The sequence below is a fragment of the Anopheles nili genome, chromosome 2 (genome assembly GCF_943737925.1).
Source record: "Anopheles nili chromosome 2, idAnoNiliSN_F5_01, whole genome shotgun sequence".
NCBI classification, from domain to species: domain Eukaryota; kingdom Metazoa; phylum Arthropoda; class Insecta; order Diptera; family Culicidae; genus Anopheles; species Anopheles nili.
Window position 1 is genome coordinate 66,501,331 of NC_071291.1, and position 18,159 is coordinate 66,519,489.

At 44.1% G+C, this 18,159-nt stretch overlaps 1 protein-coding gene across 1 annotated transcript; it reads left to right on the top strand.

Annotated features, from left to right (window-relative positions):
• The first annotated feature begins 17,584 nt into the window (after window positions 1–17,584).
• Window positions 17,585–18,138, top strand: LOC128720944 (NADH dehydrogenase [ubiquinone] 1 alpha subcomplex assembly factor 2). The gene is made up of 2 exons (XM_053814645.1): window positions 17,585–17,863; window positions 17,937–18,138. The coding sequence occupies exons 1-2, from the start codon at window positions 17,616–17,618 to the stop codon at window positions 18,136–18,138; spliced, it is 450 nt and encodes a 149-aa protein (XP_053670620.1). The 5' UTR covers window positions 17,585–17,615.
• The last annotated feature ends 21 nt before the right edge of the window (window positions 18,139–18,159 follow it).

The window sequence follows — 18,159 nt, forward strand, 5'->3', positions numbered from 1 at the left end:
TTTTAGTGACGTAATATAGCCCAACGGAGCTACAAATGCGAATGATTTAAATCACCCGAAAAAAAAACCAAAAGCTTTTCTACAACTTCATAAACCCCCACCGACAAGTTCTAGAGGAGCTGTGGAAGACAGCTCCGAAGTGTCGTCGTGTGGAAACACAACAACTTCGCTCCGTTATTCTGGCTTCTGACACGCCAGCGAATGGAGGGCAACAAAATAATCCAATGTTCTCTGCCTGCCGGACAGCCCTCGAAAACGTCCGTTTTTATTACACCCTGCTGGTTTGGGCGGTTGTAGCAAATTGCTAATGAAATTAGTCACTCCCGTGTATCGCCCCGTCGACCGGTTAAATGAAGACTTCACGGTTGCGTGTCTACTTCTGCTCCCTCGCCGGCGCTTATTGCAATGTACGCGCGTTTGTAAAAGCCTTCTTCAGTCGGTCAGAACGAACATGTCCCGCTGGACACCACGCCGATACGGTCGAAAGGAAGGTCTCTACAGCGAGCTCCTCGGAAAAGGCCCCACCGGAGAACATCGCGCGTGAATGCTGAAGATGTTGCGACGCTCGAGATCCGGATCGGATTTAATTCGTTTCTCACGCAGCACCATCATGTCAACTTCGTGTCTTCGTGGGGACCAACACACGATTAACAGGTGAAGATTCTTTTTATTATTTTACCGAGATGCTCTGCAACATGGTCGGACAGACAAGAGGGCTAGAAAAGGTACAATACCGAACAGCGAAACCGGTTCGCCGGAACATGGACGATGTGCCACTCTTGAGCTCGAGCGGCTTGTATGTGTAATATATATATTATCGCGGATCGGTTTTCATGCGTTTGGCCACGTCTGGCCAACGGGAACGATCGTGATGTATGGAAACGTGAGCCTCAATCTTAAGCCAAACCGGCGGCGCAGGTTAGCGACACCAGCCATTGACACCGGATCGAATGCCCGAGAGTGCGAGACGATTTCTAAGCCAAGGAATGAGCACCGGTGGATCCTAAAATAGACGTCCATGTGTCTCTCACACTCTGGCCTTATCGATGGTTTGACAATTCGACAATGCGATAGACGAGTAGTTCACCAAACTGAAAGAACCCACCGGGGAAAAAATGGTCGAACGTCTTCAGGGGTTTAGTTTGCGGATTTGGTTAGGAATTTCGGATTCTGGAATTAATTTTCTCTTCTTCATTTGAATAAGATCTTGGGATTTAGGGCACACCAGTAAATGTATAACAGAAGCTAAGCCAATTTATGCCAAAGAGTGACATTCGTTGGCATATAAATAGCGCTAAATAAACCCCGATACGTCAGGTATTGAGATTTCAAGTAACTGTAACATAAGGCATGTATTCTGTGACTGTAGAGCTGTTTTTAGCTGTCCATATCATATAGCTATATATGCTTCATGTGTCAACTTCTTGTATCTTACAATCTTGCACAAGCGTCACTCAACATCTAGTGCAAAGGTTAAATGGTATTTCTGCATCGTCTTAAGCTTTCACCGACAATAGCTGACAAACACCGATTTCTAATACCGACCGGGAAGGTTGACGTTTTCCCCGGCTTTCCTTTTCCTAGCCGAAGAGCCTAAATGACTTTCCTCTGGACGTTTTTATGTCGCTTTCCTAGCAGTCTGATGCAGTTGGTGTGGTTGGTGACAACAATCTGATGCAGTGTGTGGTTGATGACACCAACAGCGAGCACAGGTTGGCCCCAATTCGTGCAGCCTCTTAAACAGGGACATGTGCATGCAACAAATTTCGCTCCACCCAACAACGGTCATAATTCAACGGCAACAAATCGACGACTGTTAAAGCCAAAGGAAGAAAACGGGCATGGAAACGCTTCATTTCAAACTCTCAAAACAACACCACATCACACACGCCACTAGCACACGCCATCTCGGGGCACTTTCCCCGATCGCGCGAGCAGAGAAAAACAACGCAAGACAATTGCATCACTTTGCTGCCCATGCTCAGGGCATTCGGATTCAGCATCGGTCGGATGCCGAAAAATCATTTTCCACCACGGTTTTGTGGCAGTATCTTTTTTCCGCTTTTTTTTAAAACACCTCGCGCGCGTTTTCTCACTGCTTTCAGACGGCGGTGATGGTAAGACCATGAATCAACAAGCCAAATCGTTAATTCAAATTTTCATTTCTTCCACTTGCGCTTTTCCACGCCATACCCACGGTTGATGGGCTTTCGATTTTCGTGTCGCACAGCCGCACGAAAAAACGACACTGTTTCGGCGGAGACATGGCCCGTTTTCCGAGTGAAAAGTGACCGGGAAACACTCACGCTTTTAATTTGCTTCGAATCGCGATTTTGAGGGGATTTTTTTTGTTATTTTTCTATTTTTTTTCTTCCGCTAAACGTCACTCGCTGTCTGAAGGGAAAAAAACAGTAGACACATTCCCTGGGATGCAGAAGGGTTTTGCCGAAAGCCACGGCGGGCGCGGGATCAAAATTGACCCAAAAAGGTAGCAAACTACACCGCGGGATCCGCAAAATGCCCACCAAACTTGCCATGAAAGGGTGGTCGCGGCAAAAATTCGAAATTTAAACCCACCAGCATTCACTTTTCCCAAGCCTCTCACTCTCTCTCTCGCAGCGAGAAGGCATTCAAAATTCGAATCAATCTTTTAATGGCATTTTCAACGCCAACGTGCGGTAAGGGCGAGTTTTGTGTGATTCTTATTTCTTCATTTTTGGTCATCATTGCGACGGTTTTAATCTTTTCTCCCAATTTTGACACTCTCAATTGGAATGGAATTCCCGGCCCAGCTTTCTTCTCATCCGCCCAAAACGGCCATGTTTGCAAGATGACTAAGACAAATGCTTGCGTTTCACAACATTCGACCTGCAATTTGATAAATGATGGTTGAGGAAACCCCTCCGTGCTCCACTCGAAAATGTATTCGATAAAAAAGGCCGTCCCTACGGACGGGAAATTGGCTGTTGTATGTATGTCACCTTTGGGAAATGGGAGTGTTTCTCATTCGTTTTCTGATATTGGGCACGATCGATACAAATAGCCATCGAAAATTCGGTCCCACTGCCATCATCATAATCAGGCACAAATGGTTCCAATTTTCCTTCGAGTCAGCCCGCCCATTCAAACGAACCATCGATTGGGCGAGATGAAAACTATAAACTTTTCCGTTTTCTTTAATAACAGCACGAAAATGCCCAACGAGCACAAGACCAGCTGTTTCCCGGCCATTTCTAGCCAGCTTCGTACCTCACGCAGGCACTCTGATAAGGAATTTTTTTTTAACATGGCTGATTTGAAACTAGCGATGAAATCAGCGTCTCTTGCTCACGTTTCGTTTCTGCTTATCAAAAAACAAATTCCTACGCTTATCATTTCTTTGAACACAAAAATACTCTGAAACCTCGATCGGACGATGATAAGAAAGCGCCATCGATAAGCGCGAACATACGTACATTTCGTGACAGGAAAATGAAATATCTTAAACTGGAAACCGTAGATTTGTGAATTCATACAAACAAAAACCCGCCTGAGTATAGAACCACTAGTTTCTGCTTCACTTTCGTCATCCACGTATGAGCCTTATATTAGATGCAACGCATAAAATAGGCCACAGAAAAGAATAAGGCCGCTTTTGCATGACTAAAGAGGTTTTATTATTTCATCCAAGCTATCGTTGGTATAATTATCTCACCCGGTGCCAACAAACCGGAAGTTTGCATCCCAAAATAAACCCGTTTCTGTTGGTTGCGTGTCTTTTAAAAAATGCAGCCCGCCATCACCGTGTGTACACTGCACTCCATTATAACGCGACACACACAAACAAGCGAGCAAACAGTCCAGGAGGGCTCTAACGACAGCATCATCGGTTGGTCGTCATCGTTGCATTCATTCCAGGAAGCATTTTTACCGTCACCGTCCCGATGGTTAGTCGGATCCGGAAGCCCAGAAGAAACAGAGGCTCCCCATCTCGACTAGCCACACATCCGTCAATTCATTCGAGCCTCCGTCACTCGTTTATGGTCCTCGTTGACTCACGCTTTACTGATACACCTGCTGGTTTAAGGTCACATTCCGACGATGCGGATGACTAAGTTGGCAATAATGCCGCTGCTATAAAAGAACAGGCGCATGAGAGTTATTTCATCGCCTGATTTAAACTCAACTACACTATGGGTTCATTAAAATAGTTAATTAGTTAAGCTTCGTCGTTTGAATTAACAATTATCATGCGACGAAATGCAAACAAAGAGCTTCTGAGTAAGCACTTTTTCGGGAGCAATTCGATCCAAATTAACAAGCTTTACTGAAACATCATTTGTCAATTTTGCACAATTGTTTTCAACAATTTTCATTGAGTCAGTTTTCACTAAATAAAAAACCAGTAGACGCTACAACCGAATACACATCCCTAATACTAAAATACGAAAAAGAACCTAAAAAGTGCCACCACAATCAACTGAAAAGTAATCATCTTCAATCAAGCATTACAACCCCAGCAATTTTGTCAACAAAAAAATCAATTTCAATTCCACCAAACCATCGCTGCCAATAAGACTGCATCGGCAAATAATATAACGACCAAATCGGACCACAACAGCAGCACAATAACTGATGCTGCTTCGCACGAAAAAGAGCACCTGCTGCTGCTCCAGACAGGCGCCGGGGTTTTTTGTGCAAAATCCGACAAATTCGCTTCCGCACCAGCCGGAACACGCCAAAAAAGGAAGCTGCAATTGAGATGAGCCTTTCTCTGCACGCCAGACGGTGCACCGGACTTCCGTACCGGATGGAGGGTTTGACAGTGGAATCATTATCAATTGTATCATCCCTCGGCGGGTGAATTGCAACCCGAACGAGGATAACCGTAGTCTAGACGACGGAATCGGAAGCGAACTCGCAACCCACCAGGGTGCAACGAAACTTGGCACCATCAAACCCCAAATGGGCACACAAACACCTGGTTGCGAGTGTCTGGAATAGAAATATCATCCAAAGCCGCATCAGCAATGGCATCAAAAACGGGGACGATGGAAGCTGGTTCCGGGTGCAACTGTGTGTGAGTATTGATGCTGCCGCTGATGTCATCTGGTTCCATCTTTGCCGCGAGATCAGCCGGCGAAGCAGCCACACAAGCACACTTGCCCACACACACTTACGAACGTTTGAATGCACTCGCAGTGAATGCACCACATCGCGATAACGTCCATCGCGCCGGAACCGACCAGAAGTCACCCGCAAGGGAAAGATAAATCTGCCTTCTCAAACACATATCTTTTTTTGTCTCTCTCTCACTCTCTCTTGCTATCTATTTCCCTATCTCTTTCGAGAAAACAGTATGACCATTTGCGTTCTAAGTATAGACGCTCACTAGTGCATGTTGGAATGGAACACGTGGGCGAATGCGCTGGGAAAACACACCAGGAACAGTTGTAGAGGGGATAGATAAAACCGACACACAAGATGGTTATTTCTTCTCCACCTCCCCATTTAGATATTATATTCTTCCTGCCCCACACACTCGGCGACCTTTTTGGAGGAGTTTAATGGGTGGTGAAGATGTAAAACAAAAAAGAAAATAAACAAGTTACGGTACATTTTCATCGTTTTCAAAAACCACTTATACGCACACATACACTCTTAAACAGGAAAGCCCGGGGGGAGTGGAAAAAAAATACTTCACATGGGCGTGTTGGGGATGTTTTTTTCGGTACTTTCCGGTTTCCGGTGTCTAACCGCGCGGTCGCGGGAAGATCCAGCAGGACCAGAGGGTGGTGTGAATATTTATCTGGTTCCTACCGTTTCCTGCTGCCGTTGTCCAGAGCCCACCACCTTGACATTGGTCACGATTTTCTAATGCCGTGTGTGAATGGGCTGCGAGTGTTTCTTGATGTGGAAGCGGGTGCTCGGAAGGTCGTGTTCTAATTTGTTTGGCAAATAAAACGGCGAAGCTCATTCTACGCTTTACGTGGGCAAAATGTGCTGCCTGAAGCCTTCCTTTCATTACGAATATTATTAGGCGTGTGTTTTTCTTGCCTGTGGTGCATGAAACGGAACGTTAGCTCCGACAAAGGGAATTATAAAAAAACTACTTGACTCTCATAAATATTCAAAAAAGATATTTTTTTTTGTAACTCTGTGAATAATAAAAATAAAGGAAATTAAAAAGATGAGTGTGTTTCGCTTTTTAAAAATAAAAGATCGAATAGTATAGAACTTTCACGTATCTTGCACGTGTAATTTAAAAGGCTTCGTACTTATATGAAATTAAAATAGATTATACATTGATGAATGCCAACAGGAATGCATTCTCCAAAGCAAATCTTCATCGAACACGACATTCTTCTCTGCCCGGTACGTATTCCAATCAATTAAACTGCTTCTAACGCCGAATACGCACGTCCCATTCGTGGGAAAAAAAATATCGTACATTATCGAGAGTGTCTAATTGGAAATTTACACCATCTCTCCTCCACCTGCATCACCCTCGGAGCCGGTCCAAGCATTTAGCGCTGCCGTGATGTAACCATCGATAAAACGTCTACCACCGCCTTCCAGACACGCGAAATGGTAACCGAGGCAAAATGGATGTTGAGGTGTCATTTTGCAATGAAGCGCAAAACCCCCCCCTCCCCTCCCCCCTCCCCCTCCCTCTCATCTTCCCAAGTCCAACACCGAGCGCTTGAGTGAGTAATTAGCCTTCTTTTTTTTGTTAGTAACCGTGGGTGCTGTTCGAAAAAGTAGTCTCACCGCAGGGGTTATTAACATCTGGGCGATGCATACACAACATTACACCCCTTGGGAAGGGGTGGGGTGGTGGAACAACAGTCATTTCCATCTGTCTCCAGTCGAGCCGCCAGCCGGTCGCCGTGTCGCGGAATATGACAAATTGCTAAGCATCGCTGATTAGATAAAAAACAAGAAAATAATTCTGACGTGCCACAATTGTCACCACGCGTGTGTGGGTGGGGAAGTGTTCCATTTTGCCGGCACTTAATATTCGAAGCGAACAAACTGGCCGCGCTTATCTAATCTCGGCGTTCCTAGTTTCGTGCGCCCCGATATTGATCACAAGGACCCCCTTTTTTGTGACAAGAAAATGTGTGACTCGTGTGATAAATATATAGCCGTTTTTTTTTTGTTTTTTTTTTTTTGCACGAAGGAATAACCTGATGAAATGGTGTTCCTATTTCGTGCTCTCAGGGTTTGCAATAAACACTAAAAGCGCGCATCAGCCAGTCGACGGCAGACCAGCAACACGCTTCATATCGCTGATAGATGAGCGCTCAAATAAACAGCCCATTATTTTTGCCATATTCCAGGAACATCGGCCCAACGACACCGCTGAGATGAGCTCGTACATCGCTGGAATCAAACATGTTTTTCGGGGTTTAATAGTGCGCACGGGAGGATTGAGAGAAGGGAAAATATACTCCCCAATACATCATCCCCATCTAAAAATGGCTGATCGGTAGCTTTTCCCGGCCTGTGTAAACATAAACGCAAACAAATTCTCGCAAACCCCAAAGAGAGAGAGACTCTTGTTGCCAAAAAAAAAACGGCCTAGACACTAGAACACTAACGAAGACCATTTCAGCATTTCGTGTCGTATATCTTGTGAGATTGGATTTCCTTGGGGCGCTTGCTTTCCGTTCGGTCTAGCAAAACGAGGCAAAAAGAAAATCTCACACAACTAAACATAGACATGGAAATAAATAAAACCCGTCGGCTTCACCGGTCGAGACGGGTCGTTTCATAAATAGCACTCACCGTGCGGGACGTAGTGCTCGAGGGAGGAAAAACGCACAACAGAGCCGTGCAACCTTGATCCTGAATTGCACAAACGAAGGAGAAAAAAAAACCGCTGCCAGACAACACCCACGGGTTACTAAATTTGTATCACAATTCCCCACCATGAAAGGTGTCACATTTTAGTTGGGTTGCGAAAATTAGCAACGAAAAGTGCTCCCATCCAGGTACTCCCTATCGCGGCGCGTCCCGTATCCTTATCACAGGGTGTCGATAATGCTTCAGCGCACGGAAAAAAAAATACGACAACCAGTTGGTGCTGGCAACGAAACCGAACGCGCGGTGGAGATGATTTTGGAATTCGAAAGCAATCAAACACTCCCGCAACTGAGCATGACAACACGGGGGGGGGGGGGGGGTTTGAGGTGGCGCGAGGCGAACGGAAAGGGTGCAGATGAGGTGCCACATACAAAACATGCTCAAATATGGCCGAATTCCACAGCATGACCTCAGCCAACGGGCCGATTCGAACCGCCACAGTCACCGCCGCCGCAACCTTGAAAGGTGTCTTTTGAACATGAGGGGATGTTTTTTTTTTTGGGGGGGGAGGAGACAAGGGCTCTAAAACGGCGTCAAGCCCGTTCGAACGAGAAAGAACAGAGTGGGTATGTTTGAGGGAGAAGCAAACCAAAAATGGACAAACAAAAAAGCACAGCATCACACAAACCCGCCACCGAAACGGACCCCGTGGGGATTTCACTTCAAATTTAAAAGAAAACGAAATTGGGCAAAATTATTCCAAGTTCGTACACCTTTGGATTTTCTTTTCTAAAATAGAAAACAAAAAGCCCGCCATCAGAAAAAAGGTGTTCCAAAACAAAAAAAGAAACACAAGACAGCAAATTTGCTATTTATTGCAATGCGAACCATCAACATGTCACGATTTTTATACTTTTTTTTTCAATTGAAAAAAAAATTTAAAAAAATTGCGTGAAAAGCACCATGTTTCACATTTTCGCTCCACTCTCTTCTTGGCAAATTTCCACCAGAAACGTAAATTGCCCGAAAATAATAATAGCCTCAAACGAGAACAACGAAGCAGAGCGGGCGGTTACGGCTTCTTATGAAGGAGGAAAGACGGTTAAAAAATAAAACCACTTGCCATGAAGGACGGGAAGATGTTGTAAAATGATGTGTGTGTGTGCTTTTTTTTAAATCTTACTTCCTCCCCATGTTTACACGACAAATTAGAGACACTGCGACGGCGAGCTGACCGTGTATTGGTCATCGCAAATCGCCTGTGGTCGATGGAGGAGGAACAAAATGGCACGAAAAAAAAGGCCCTGTCCGCGAAGTGCGAGAAAACGAGCGGAAAAGATTTCGGAAATGTTCGTACGTCTCGAAGGAACGTTGAGACAGCCAGCGGGAGGTTGGCCCCAAAGCAGTTGCCAATCCTTAATGTTAGAAAGATAAACATTCAAAATCTTGTTTTCATTCATGAAAATGTGTGTCTAACACGCATAGTGTGCCAGAGAAAAGAAGGGACCATTTTGTTCGTTTTTTTTTTGTTCTTCAACCAAAGTATTTGCATTTGCGTTAGAATGTAAATGCGCGTGCGTTTATGGCGAAAGAAAGAATGCGGATCATTTGTTCAAATAAGCGAAGGCAAGTGATTTTAAAGTCACCCCTAATGTGCCATCATTTAGCGACTATTGAGGGAAGCAATTGTCAACACATCCGAGCGGTGTAATTATGTTCCAGAATTATGCTATTATTGTACTGATGATAGGAAAATACTTTACTGCAGATGAATACAATGTTATTATGGCAAAAAAAAGTGTTAACGCCTCTTAAATAGAAACTAGTCGAGGTGAATAATAAATCAATTTTATTTAAATACATATTCCTTTCTAGTCAGCAAGTATATATTGCTTTCACTAGTTTTAAATGTCATTTGAAAAGGTTTCTAACAGAAAATTCAACTGGAAACCGTATGATAAAATTTGTTTATTGTACAGGTCTAGCTCTTTGTTTTCTTAAACACATGTTACATAAAACGATGACCTTTTGCAAGACTTTCAGTATACATAAGGAACAACTCAGCACACCAGGTGATTAGGTAAGTGGTTCAATAACTCTAAATCGATTGCAAAACGAAGGCTTATTTGATTCCATGCAATCAAAACCAGTTCGACAACGTTACTGCACACGAGTATGGCACCAAAACTATCCGCTTAACCAAAAATGAATGCCTTTCAGCTAAAATACCAAACAAAAAATAAAATCAGCGCTCCATAGGCACACACTCCCACAGCACATCCCGAAGCACAATAAAACCACGATTGGGGGCGACAACAGTCCCACACGCAGCAAAATCCTCCCTTTCCTGGAGCAAGAGTGTGGAACGCAAAGAGGAGAACGCAAATCGATCGAGTTGAGCTCTACTCAATTAAAATGCCATTTCAGCGGTAGAGCACACATGGACGGTCCGTGAACCGACATATCGCCCGCTTCCCGTAAATGTATGAAAAAATAGTAATTTCAAAAAAAACTTCATGCTATTCTCTAGCTAATAGCGGTTTGAAAAGGAGCAGAAACCAGAATATGCAGAAGCTAAACACGCACACAATGTAATGGCCATTGCCAAAAATATCATAGCAAGATCGCTTTTTACCAAAAACATTATACCACATACCGGTGTTAGATTCTTTACCACAAAATTCTTCCCACCCACCTCTCGCTGGGTAACAAAAAAAAAGAGATAAACTAACCACACGCAACAGCACGCAAGAATAATCGAAAAGACACCGGAAGGGAGCCATTTACACAACGGAAAGATCGCATGAGAGTGGGTGTCACGTTTAATGTGAAACCGTGTCCTAGAGTTTGGTCCCGCTTTTGGAACCCAGCAAAAAAACAGCCATCAACTTCAATTTGCCTCAATTATAAACCATTTCATATCAATCGCTGCTAGCTGATTCGTCCAAAGAGAGAGAGAGAAAGAGGGCTGCAAAAAAACGTCCGACACGTCGTTGTACAGTAGGCAATTGCCGGGATAAAAGTCAAAACACAAATTTGAGATTTTTGGAAAATTGTTAATTTATTCTGAAACTAGAGTGTTAAACTTAGTTAACACCACAATATTATGGACCTTAATCCAATATTCTCGGAGTACCAGCCTGTCAAAGTCGAAATTGTGTGAAAAAATTGATTCAGATAAGATAAATAGCATGTAAAACAAGTGATATTTTTTTTAAATGGATCAAATACAATATTAAGTCATAACGATATTTTATTAGTTGAACGGATCTTATTTTGTTTTACGACTACTCCTTCATGAGAAGTGATAAAAATTACCCGATGAGTTCCGTTTACTATAACAAAGAAACTAGGCATTAAAATACATGAAAAAACTTTTTTAGGGATTTTTAATATGCAAAAGTGCAAGAATTACCAAAAACTGATGATAAATCGTTTTCAGTAATACCAAATTGTATATTTAACATCAAATTTTGTGGTAAATAATGGCGCTAAACTTTTATCCCGGTGCACGGGAGTGTCCACTGTGCGTTGGAAGACAACAACTTTATTACAGCCATTCTCGGATCTCTCTTTCGCACGCCATCGAAACGTTGATGGCCGTAACGTGCAACCGTCAATCAAAGTGCATTTCCATCCAGCGACAAGCGATCGGCGATCGGGACGGAAAATTAAGCAAATGTGAACCAATGTCAATTGATTTTAATTTCATTTCGAATTTTTTGTGTGCTAAATTGAAGTATGAATATTCCTTTTACTATATACACGTTTGCTCTCTTATTGTGAATATTTTTTTGCCAACAAATCATTTTTATTCCATGTCAGGTTTCCACGAGCCCGATGCATTTTATTACCCCGCTACTGCAATTACAGTAGAAAAGCAACATTGGCAATAAATCTCGTCTTAGATCATATCAAACCACACGCGGGTATAAGCCCCTTTTCGCCCCCACTATAATCGCAAAAACTAACCCCACAAGCTCTGGTTTAATTAATAGAAATCACAAATGCGGAACACACGCAAACCTCGGTCGTTCCATTATTGTACGGTTGCAATCGAGAGAACACGGGCTAAGGGTTGGCTTTCCTAGCAGAAGGTACATGCCACTACACCAGTCGTATACTAATATCGTATACCATTCCCGGTATCGGATCACCCAAGAAGCGGCTCCGTACTGCATTTTGTGCACAAAAACAGGCGATACCGTCCCATGCCGAAATCGTTCCATTCGTTGGCATTCCATGCAGCGTGTCTCAGCCATTGCACGAAAGATGCCCAGAGATGGGGTTCCGATGTTTCTACTACCGTGGCGACAAAACGGCGAACGAATCGAACATATGTTCCTTCCAACGCGCCCGAGAGAGCTGATATGAATAGATAATTAATGGATCTGTACGCTGGCGCTAGCGATTCGAGGGGATTTTCATATGACGGAATTGTTTCACTATATAATATAATATTACATTATATCATATTTAATTTATGCTCTTAATCATCAAAAAAGGATCCAGCAAAATCCATTTTGGCTTTCTCTAATTTGTCACATTGCAGCCTTTTGCGTTATTGTTTTAAATTTTATCAAATAGAAACACACATCTCATTACGTGTTTGAATATCATTTAACACACTGGCGCAATGCTGCACTCATTTATGTAGATGAATTTTTTAGCCACATTAGCACCAAACTGCGCCACCAGCATTACACGCCAAAAATTAAGCACAGTCCTGGAATGGTTTTCACCCGTCCTTACCAGAAGCGGAGATGGGTAGCAGATTATTTTGGCCGTGGAAAACCACACCGAGACTCTGCGGCAGGATTATGACTCACTCGGCACCAGCTGCGCCCCAGGCCAGGGCTGCACACGTGCGGGCATTAATTTACTCCGTCCGTGACGACATTTACAAGCTGCGAGACCTTTGCAAACTAGCAACAGACTCTCCGGTAGAAATTTTCTTTGTTCCGGAAAATCTACCTAACATCGACCGGTGGGAAAATTCATTTCGCGAAAAATATCACATGTCTTAAGGTGAAGACAAAAGAAATGGCAGCTAGAAGACAACAGGACTAAGAAAGTCAAAGAAGCAATACATATGTTTAAAATGAAACTTAAATTAAATTTATTGCATTCCTCAAATGAAATGCTCATTCGACCAACAAAAGCACGCGTACAAAAAAGTGTATGAATGCATGTTTCTGTAAGCCCGTTACATTCACTTCCTTTGTTCGTGTTTCAACAATCCAATAAGCCACTTAGCCACACGGAGGACTAGCCAAACGGCACACCACTTTGGAGCGAAATTAGTATGACCCAACGGCCCCCCGACGCATAGCCATCCATCACAAATTCTTCCTCTTATCGCTGAACGCTCAATCTGGCCTCGAACACGATCCATCAAACGTGCAACCCCCGCCCGGTGTGTGACAAAATTCGCCAAGGACATGACGAGTCATCTCTTCAACATACGCCCTTGTACTATTGGAAAGAAAACAGTAATTTGTTGAACAAACGGTTGCTTCACCCACACGGGGTGAAGTCTTCACCAGCAGCCCACGTGGCGGTGGCTACGAATCGGACCAAAACAGGCAAAGAATTTGCACAATACCCGTCCCGCCTCCTTCGAGGACACGTGAGAAAAGTGTGTTCTACTGCTTTGCATAAGCCCACAAGTCGAGTAACGAGATGAAACACAAATGAAGCACAAAAAGGTGAACCGGTCGGGTGATTCCTTCGTCTCTGCGCGTCAGAAGACCGTTGTTTCTACACGCTCAATGTGTGGCGATGGAGAAGGCCTACGCAATGGGGTGTGCCGAAAGCAAGAACTCTTTCTCGGTGCGAGGCGACAATTCTGGCAAATTAATGAAGATTCACTATGTATTTGCAGCCCTCAGAAAGTGCGTCAGAATGCCGCAATCATTAGAAGGATGTGAAACTATTTTGCATAAGACAACCGTAATTGATTGATTCGAAATTTAGTCATGCCTTTTGTGGAATGAGAGTTATTTGAGGAAACCCGGGATAGACACGATTTTCCTCAGCTAGCCCGTGCTTTGTATGACACCTTTCAGGATTATGCTGCATTATAAAGAGGTTGTCTCGGGCGAGCATCTAATGACTCTGGCAACATGTGCGAAACACTCACATTGCACTGCATCTCATGCAAGCCAAGAAAATCAGTTTAACAAGGAAACCAGTCGGTCAACAAAATCACTATCAACAAAATCTGTGGCAAGAGGCTCAAGCCTTGCAACACAACATGCAGGACAGGATCTTTTAGCTGACGTAGAGACTATTATGGCTCCAAAATTTATTCTGTCCTCCTTCCAAGGCAATGGGGTACATTGGTATTAGTTTCCAAACTTACGGTATTGTTCGTTAGTCTCACTTTTTTAGAATAAATAGATACATAATATCAATCACTAGCATCTAACTTCTAACACATTTCCTTAGTAACTTCATTGCACTGGCGGAATTAAACGCGAAGAAAGTCTTAAAACAATCATTTTCTAGTAGCTTAAAATGAAATACATAAAAATATGACACATCCTTACCTTGTACGTAGTAAATTAACTATTCAGCAATTGAGCGCAGTACGAAAGAAATGTCCTTTCATTCCGTAAGTATTAAACGGGCTGTCTCGAAACGATTTTCCACCCTTCGACCTTGACTGTGAGTCAACCGGGAAAACCGACCGGCTCGATTCTTCCCTGCTTTCAGCGGCGTGACGGCACACAAAAACGTTTTCCAACACTGACACAAACCTATACGCACGTCATACACGAACCACACACTGAGACGCCGGGAAATTGGCACCTTCTCGGCGTCGATCCCGGGAAAACACACCGCACCGGCGACCGGTACCGCACGTACCTCGCAAGGAGCCGGAAAACAAACGTCAAAACAAGTTGACAGGACGAAGAAACACACCAGACACAGAGAGAGAGAGACAGAGAGATAGATGAAGAGAGAGAGAGTGGAAAAAACACTGTCGACGCCTCACACGAATTTCACATCCTTGCCGGAGCGCACATACACCACAATACACACGCGCATCCCGTTACGCAGTCGTTACGTACGTAACGCAACACCGCCGAGCTGACACGGCTCGCCGCATCCTTATCATAGCATCTTCTGTGGCTTTTAGCTTTTCCGAGGGGGAAGCAACACTTTCATCCTTCTCCCCTATTTCCTTAATGCGATTTAGCTTCTTTTTTTTCCTTCTTGCTTATATATGCCGTTACTTTACATCACCGCACCAGAATGAAAATTGCACACCCTCTATACTCGCTGATTTTCCTTCCCCTCCCTAGCCTTGTTTGTGCCGGCAATTTTCTCTCTCTCTCTCGCCCTGCTTCGCGCTCCCCGAAACCACTGGCGCAAGGGAATTGGAATGGAAAATCACTTTTTCCGCTCACAACACTGGAAACCACTTCACGGGCCTATTGCAGGCGGCTACGGGGGTGTTCTGTTTGACTGTAGCTGCAAAACTAGAAGAAAGAGAAATACGCACACTCAGTAAGCCGGCCGGAAAATCAGAGAATTGCAAACAGCAAAAAAAAAGTGAAACAAGCCCCCAGATCGCAGCAGAAGCAGGATGATGGGGTTTTTTTTCTTTGGTCGAAGAAATCACGATCGCAATGAAAAACTTTCGCACGCCTTACCCGTCCGTTGCAGGGTGCGGAAAAGCGGGCGAAGAGCAAAAAGAAAGCATAAAGTGCAACATTATTCACAGCATCGCGGAAAAAAAGCAACAACAACAACAAGAAAAACAATACGCACACACACGTCTCGCACACGCAGTCCCAATGGCGGTTTCCCGTTCGCAACGTTTCGTCGGGTTGCTTTGCGCTTTTTCGCCAATTTCTTCCCCGGTCTGTATGTTGGGTGCTTTTGCGAAGGCACATTTGCGTCGGAATTCGCTTCTTTTCTCACCCGTTCTGCCAGAACGCCCCAACGCGGGCACGGTCTGTTCGTGTGTGCGAGAGCCACAAATCGTTGTTTGGCAGAATTTTTGCTCCCCCACCCAGAGGCACAATTACACACACACACACGCGCGGGGAGGCAGGGTGGGTAGAGAACCCCCGGTGTAACGTGGCGCATATTTGCACCCGCCTACTGCGCTGTGAAGTCCATGAGGCTACAAAGCATTACGGAACAGCAACATCGTAGTAACCGTCGCCACGGTCGTACAGCATTTTCCATCGACTGTCCCCATCGCGGATGCGTTGTGAGCAATCAGTTTTAAAACCACGCCATCAGAGTAGGCCATGACAAATAGGCTGGTATTACTGGACCTGGAAGCCCGATCATGGAACGCGTATGGAGAAGCGACAAATGGGAACGGATGGGGCACGGGAGATAAATAGATGAAGAAAAATAGACACAAGCGGGTTTTTGACACCATCAACCGGATTGAGGCGATGTCACTTTCACCTGCACAACACGGCTGGTGGTGGGTAAAGAAGCCTATTTATCGTCACTTCACTTGCCGCAGAAATGCGTATTTTTAATGTTTCGACACACAAAAACGCACTGTTAACACTATTCCAGCACTGCACCGTGTTCGACTTGGTACCAAACTTGGAAAATTCTATCCCGCAACACATTCAGTCTGTGGCTGCCATAGCCACGGTGGTTTCCGTGGGTTTTTTGGCTGCCAAGTGGCAATAATAATAATATATAGCTTTGTTTAACCTCTAATAAACGAAAAAAACAAAACGACCGACTCAACGACGTTGAACGATGGAACGGAATTTCGCTTCTAGCTATGCGAAGCTGCCAAAACTACGACGACGAGGTGGAAGAAAACCGATGATGGAAGAACGGTCGGTCGGGCCAGTTACAACCAACACCAACCCACGGGGCGCAGCAGCCACTCTCTTATTATATACAATCTGAAAATTGCTTCACTGAAACCGTCCGGAGGCAGCCACCCCAAAAACTGGACTTCTCACGCACCAAAAACGAACGATTTTCACAACATTCGTGCCCACGTACGGTTGCCGATATCGTTGGCTGTGCTCCACAGTTCGATTATCTATCGTTTTAACACGTTCGTCTGCATTTTCAATTTCACTCACGCCTCTTTTACCACGACGACGCGCTACGTTGATACCAATGTGAGTAAAGTAACGAGGCAGGATCATGCCTTACCATAGCCGCCATGTTTCATTTGAATTTGACAGCTTGTAGGGGTCGCCGCAGCCCAAACGCAATAATTTTGTTGCATGATTTCTGGGCTTAAATTTTGAGAAAAGGTACGTGCAATCTCAACTTAAAGATCGAAAAATTAGTGCTACATTAAACAATCTACCAGGCATTTTGTTTCTATCCTATTTCAAGAATTAATTCATCAATTTAAATCATCAAAACGAGCTTACCTTGATTGACATAACGAACCAAAGTTGCAGCGCATATTCGAGCAGCAGTACTGCCACTCTATCTGCTAACAGTTCGAGTGCTCGAACATCGGGACCGTCTACATGAGAGTTAGTGCTAATATTTGATTTTATTTGCAAACTATGCTGAAAACCAAAGGCATTAATTCCCTCTCAGTTAAAATTTTCGATAGATTAAAGCTCAAAAAGATCAAGTCTACGAAAATTGCAACTTTGAATAATGATGCTCTAATGTCATCCATGCGGCTGCTCGTACCACGTGAATTGATCAAACTTGTGAAATACACCCCTTTGTTTTCGTAAGCTGACACATTCGAGTATGTACTGTTTTGTTTAATGTTTTGCTGCGCTGTTTTCATCCCGGCAGAAGTTTAGATACCTTTTATATAATAAGTTGTTAGTGATTTTGTTTCTAAATTTGACGAAATAATGGCCAGCGGTCCGCCGACGCGCAACCTACTTCGCATCGTGTTCGATAACTTCCTCAAGTCGTTCCGACCGCGCCAGATGAAGGGAAACTATGTTGGAGAGGATTATTTTGGCAACAAATATTACGAGATTCCTCCTGATCCGTCTGTTGGGCGACGACGAGCGTCCCGTTGGTTCGAGCCTACAGAGAAAGAAGCTTATGACCAGGAAATAACCGCTGAATGGGAAGCTTGGCTTCGCGGTCGAAGGTGAAGTCCTATTTTCATTGCTAACCTTTTTTGTCGTACTCTAATATCTGTATGCTTTTTCTAATCTTCACAGAAACAATCCACCGACGCAGGAGGAGTTGTTGAAAAATCTAGCGATAATAAAAATGAAAGAACGCAACGCAGCGGAACTAGAGGCTAAGTACAGCAAAACTAAAGATGTCGCGGCGCTTGAGCAACAAAAAACTGGCATGGGATCATTCCCACAGTACGAAGAATATGAAATTATGCCTGGCAAGGGAAAACGCGAAAAGTAGTCTAGCTAATGGGAAATGAGA

What these genes read in the sequence shown, in the direction of transcription:
- LOC128720944 (XM_053814645.1), top strand. Translation starts at nt 17,616, where the DNA reads ATGGCCAGCGGTCCGCCGACGCGCAACCTACTTCGCATCGTGTTCGAT. An exon ending in GCTTGGCTTCGCGGTCGAAG is followed by an intron (nt 17,864 to 17,936) that starts GTGAAGTCCTAT and finishes TAATCTTCACAG; the next exon opens with AAACAATCCACCGACGCAGG.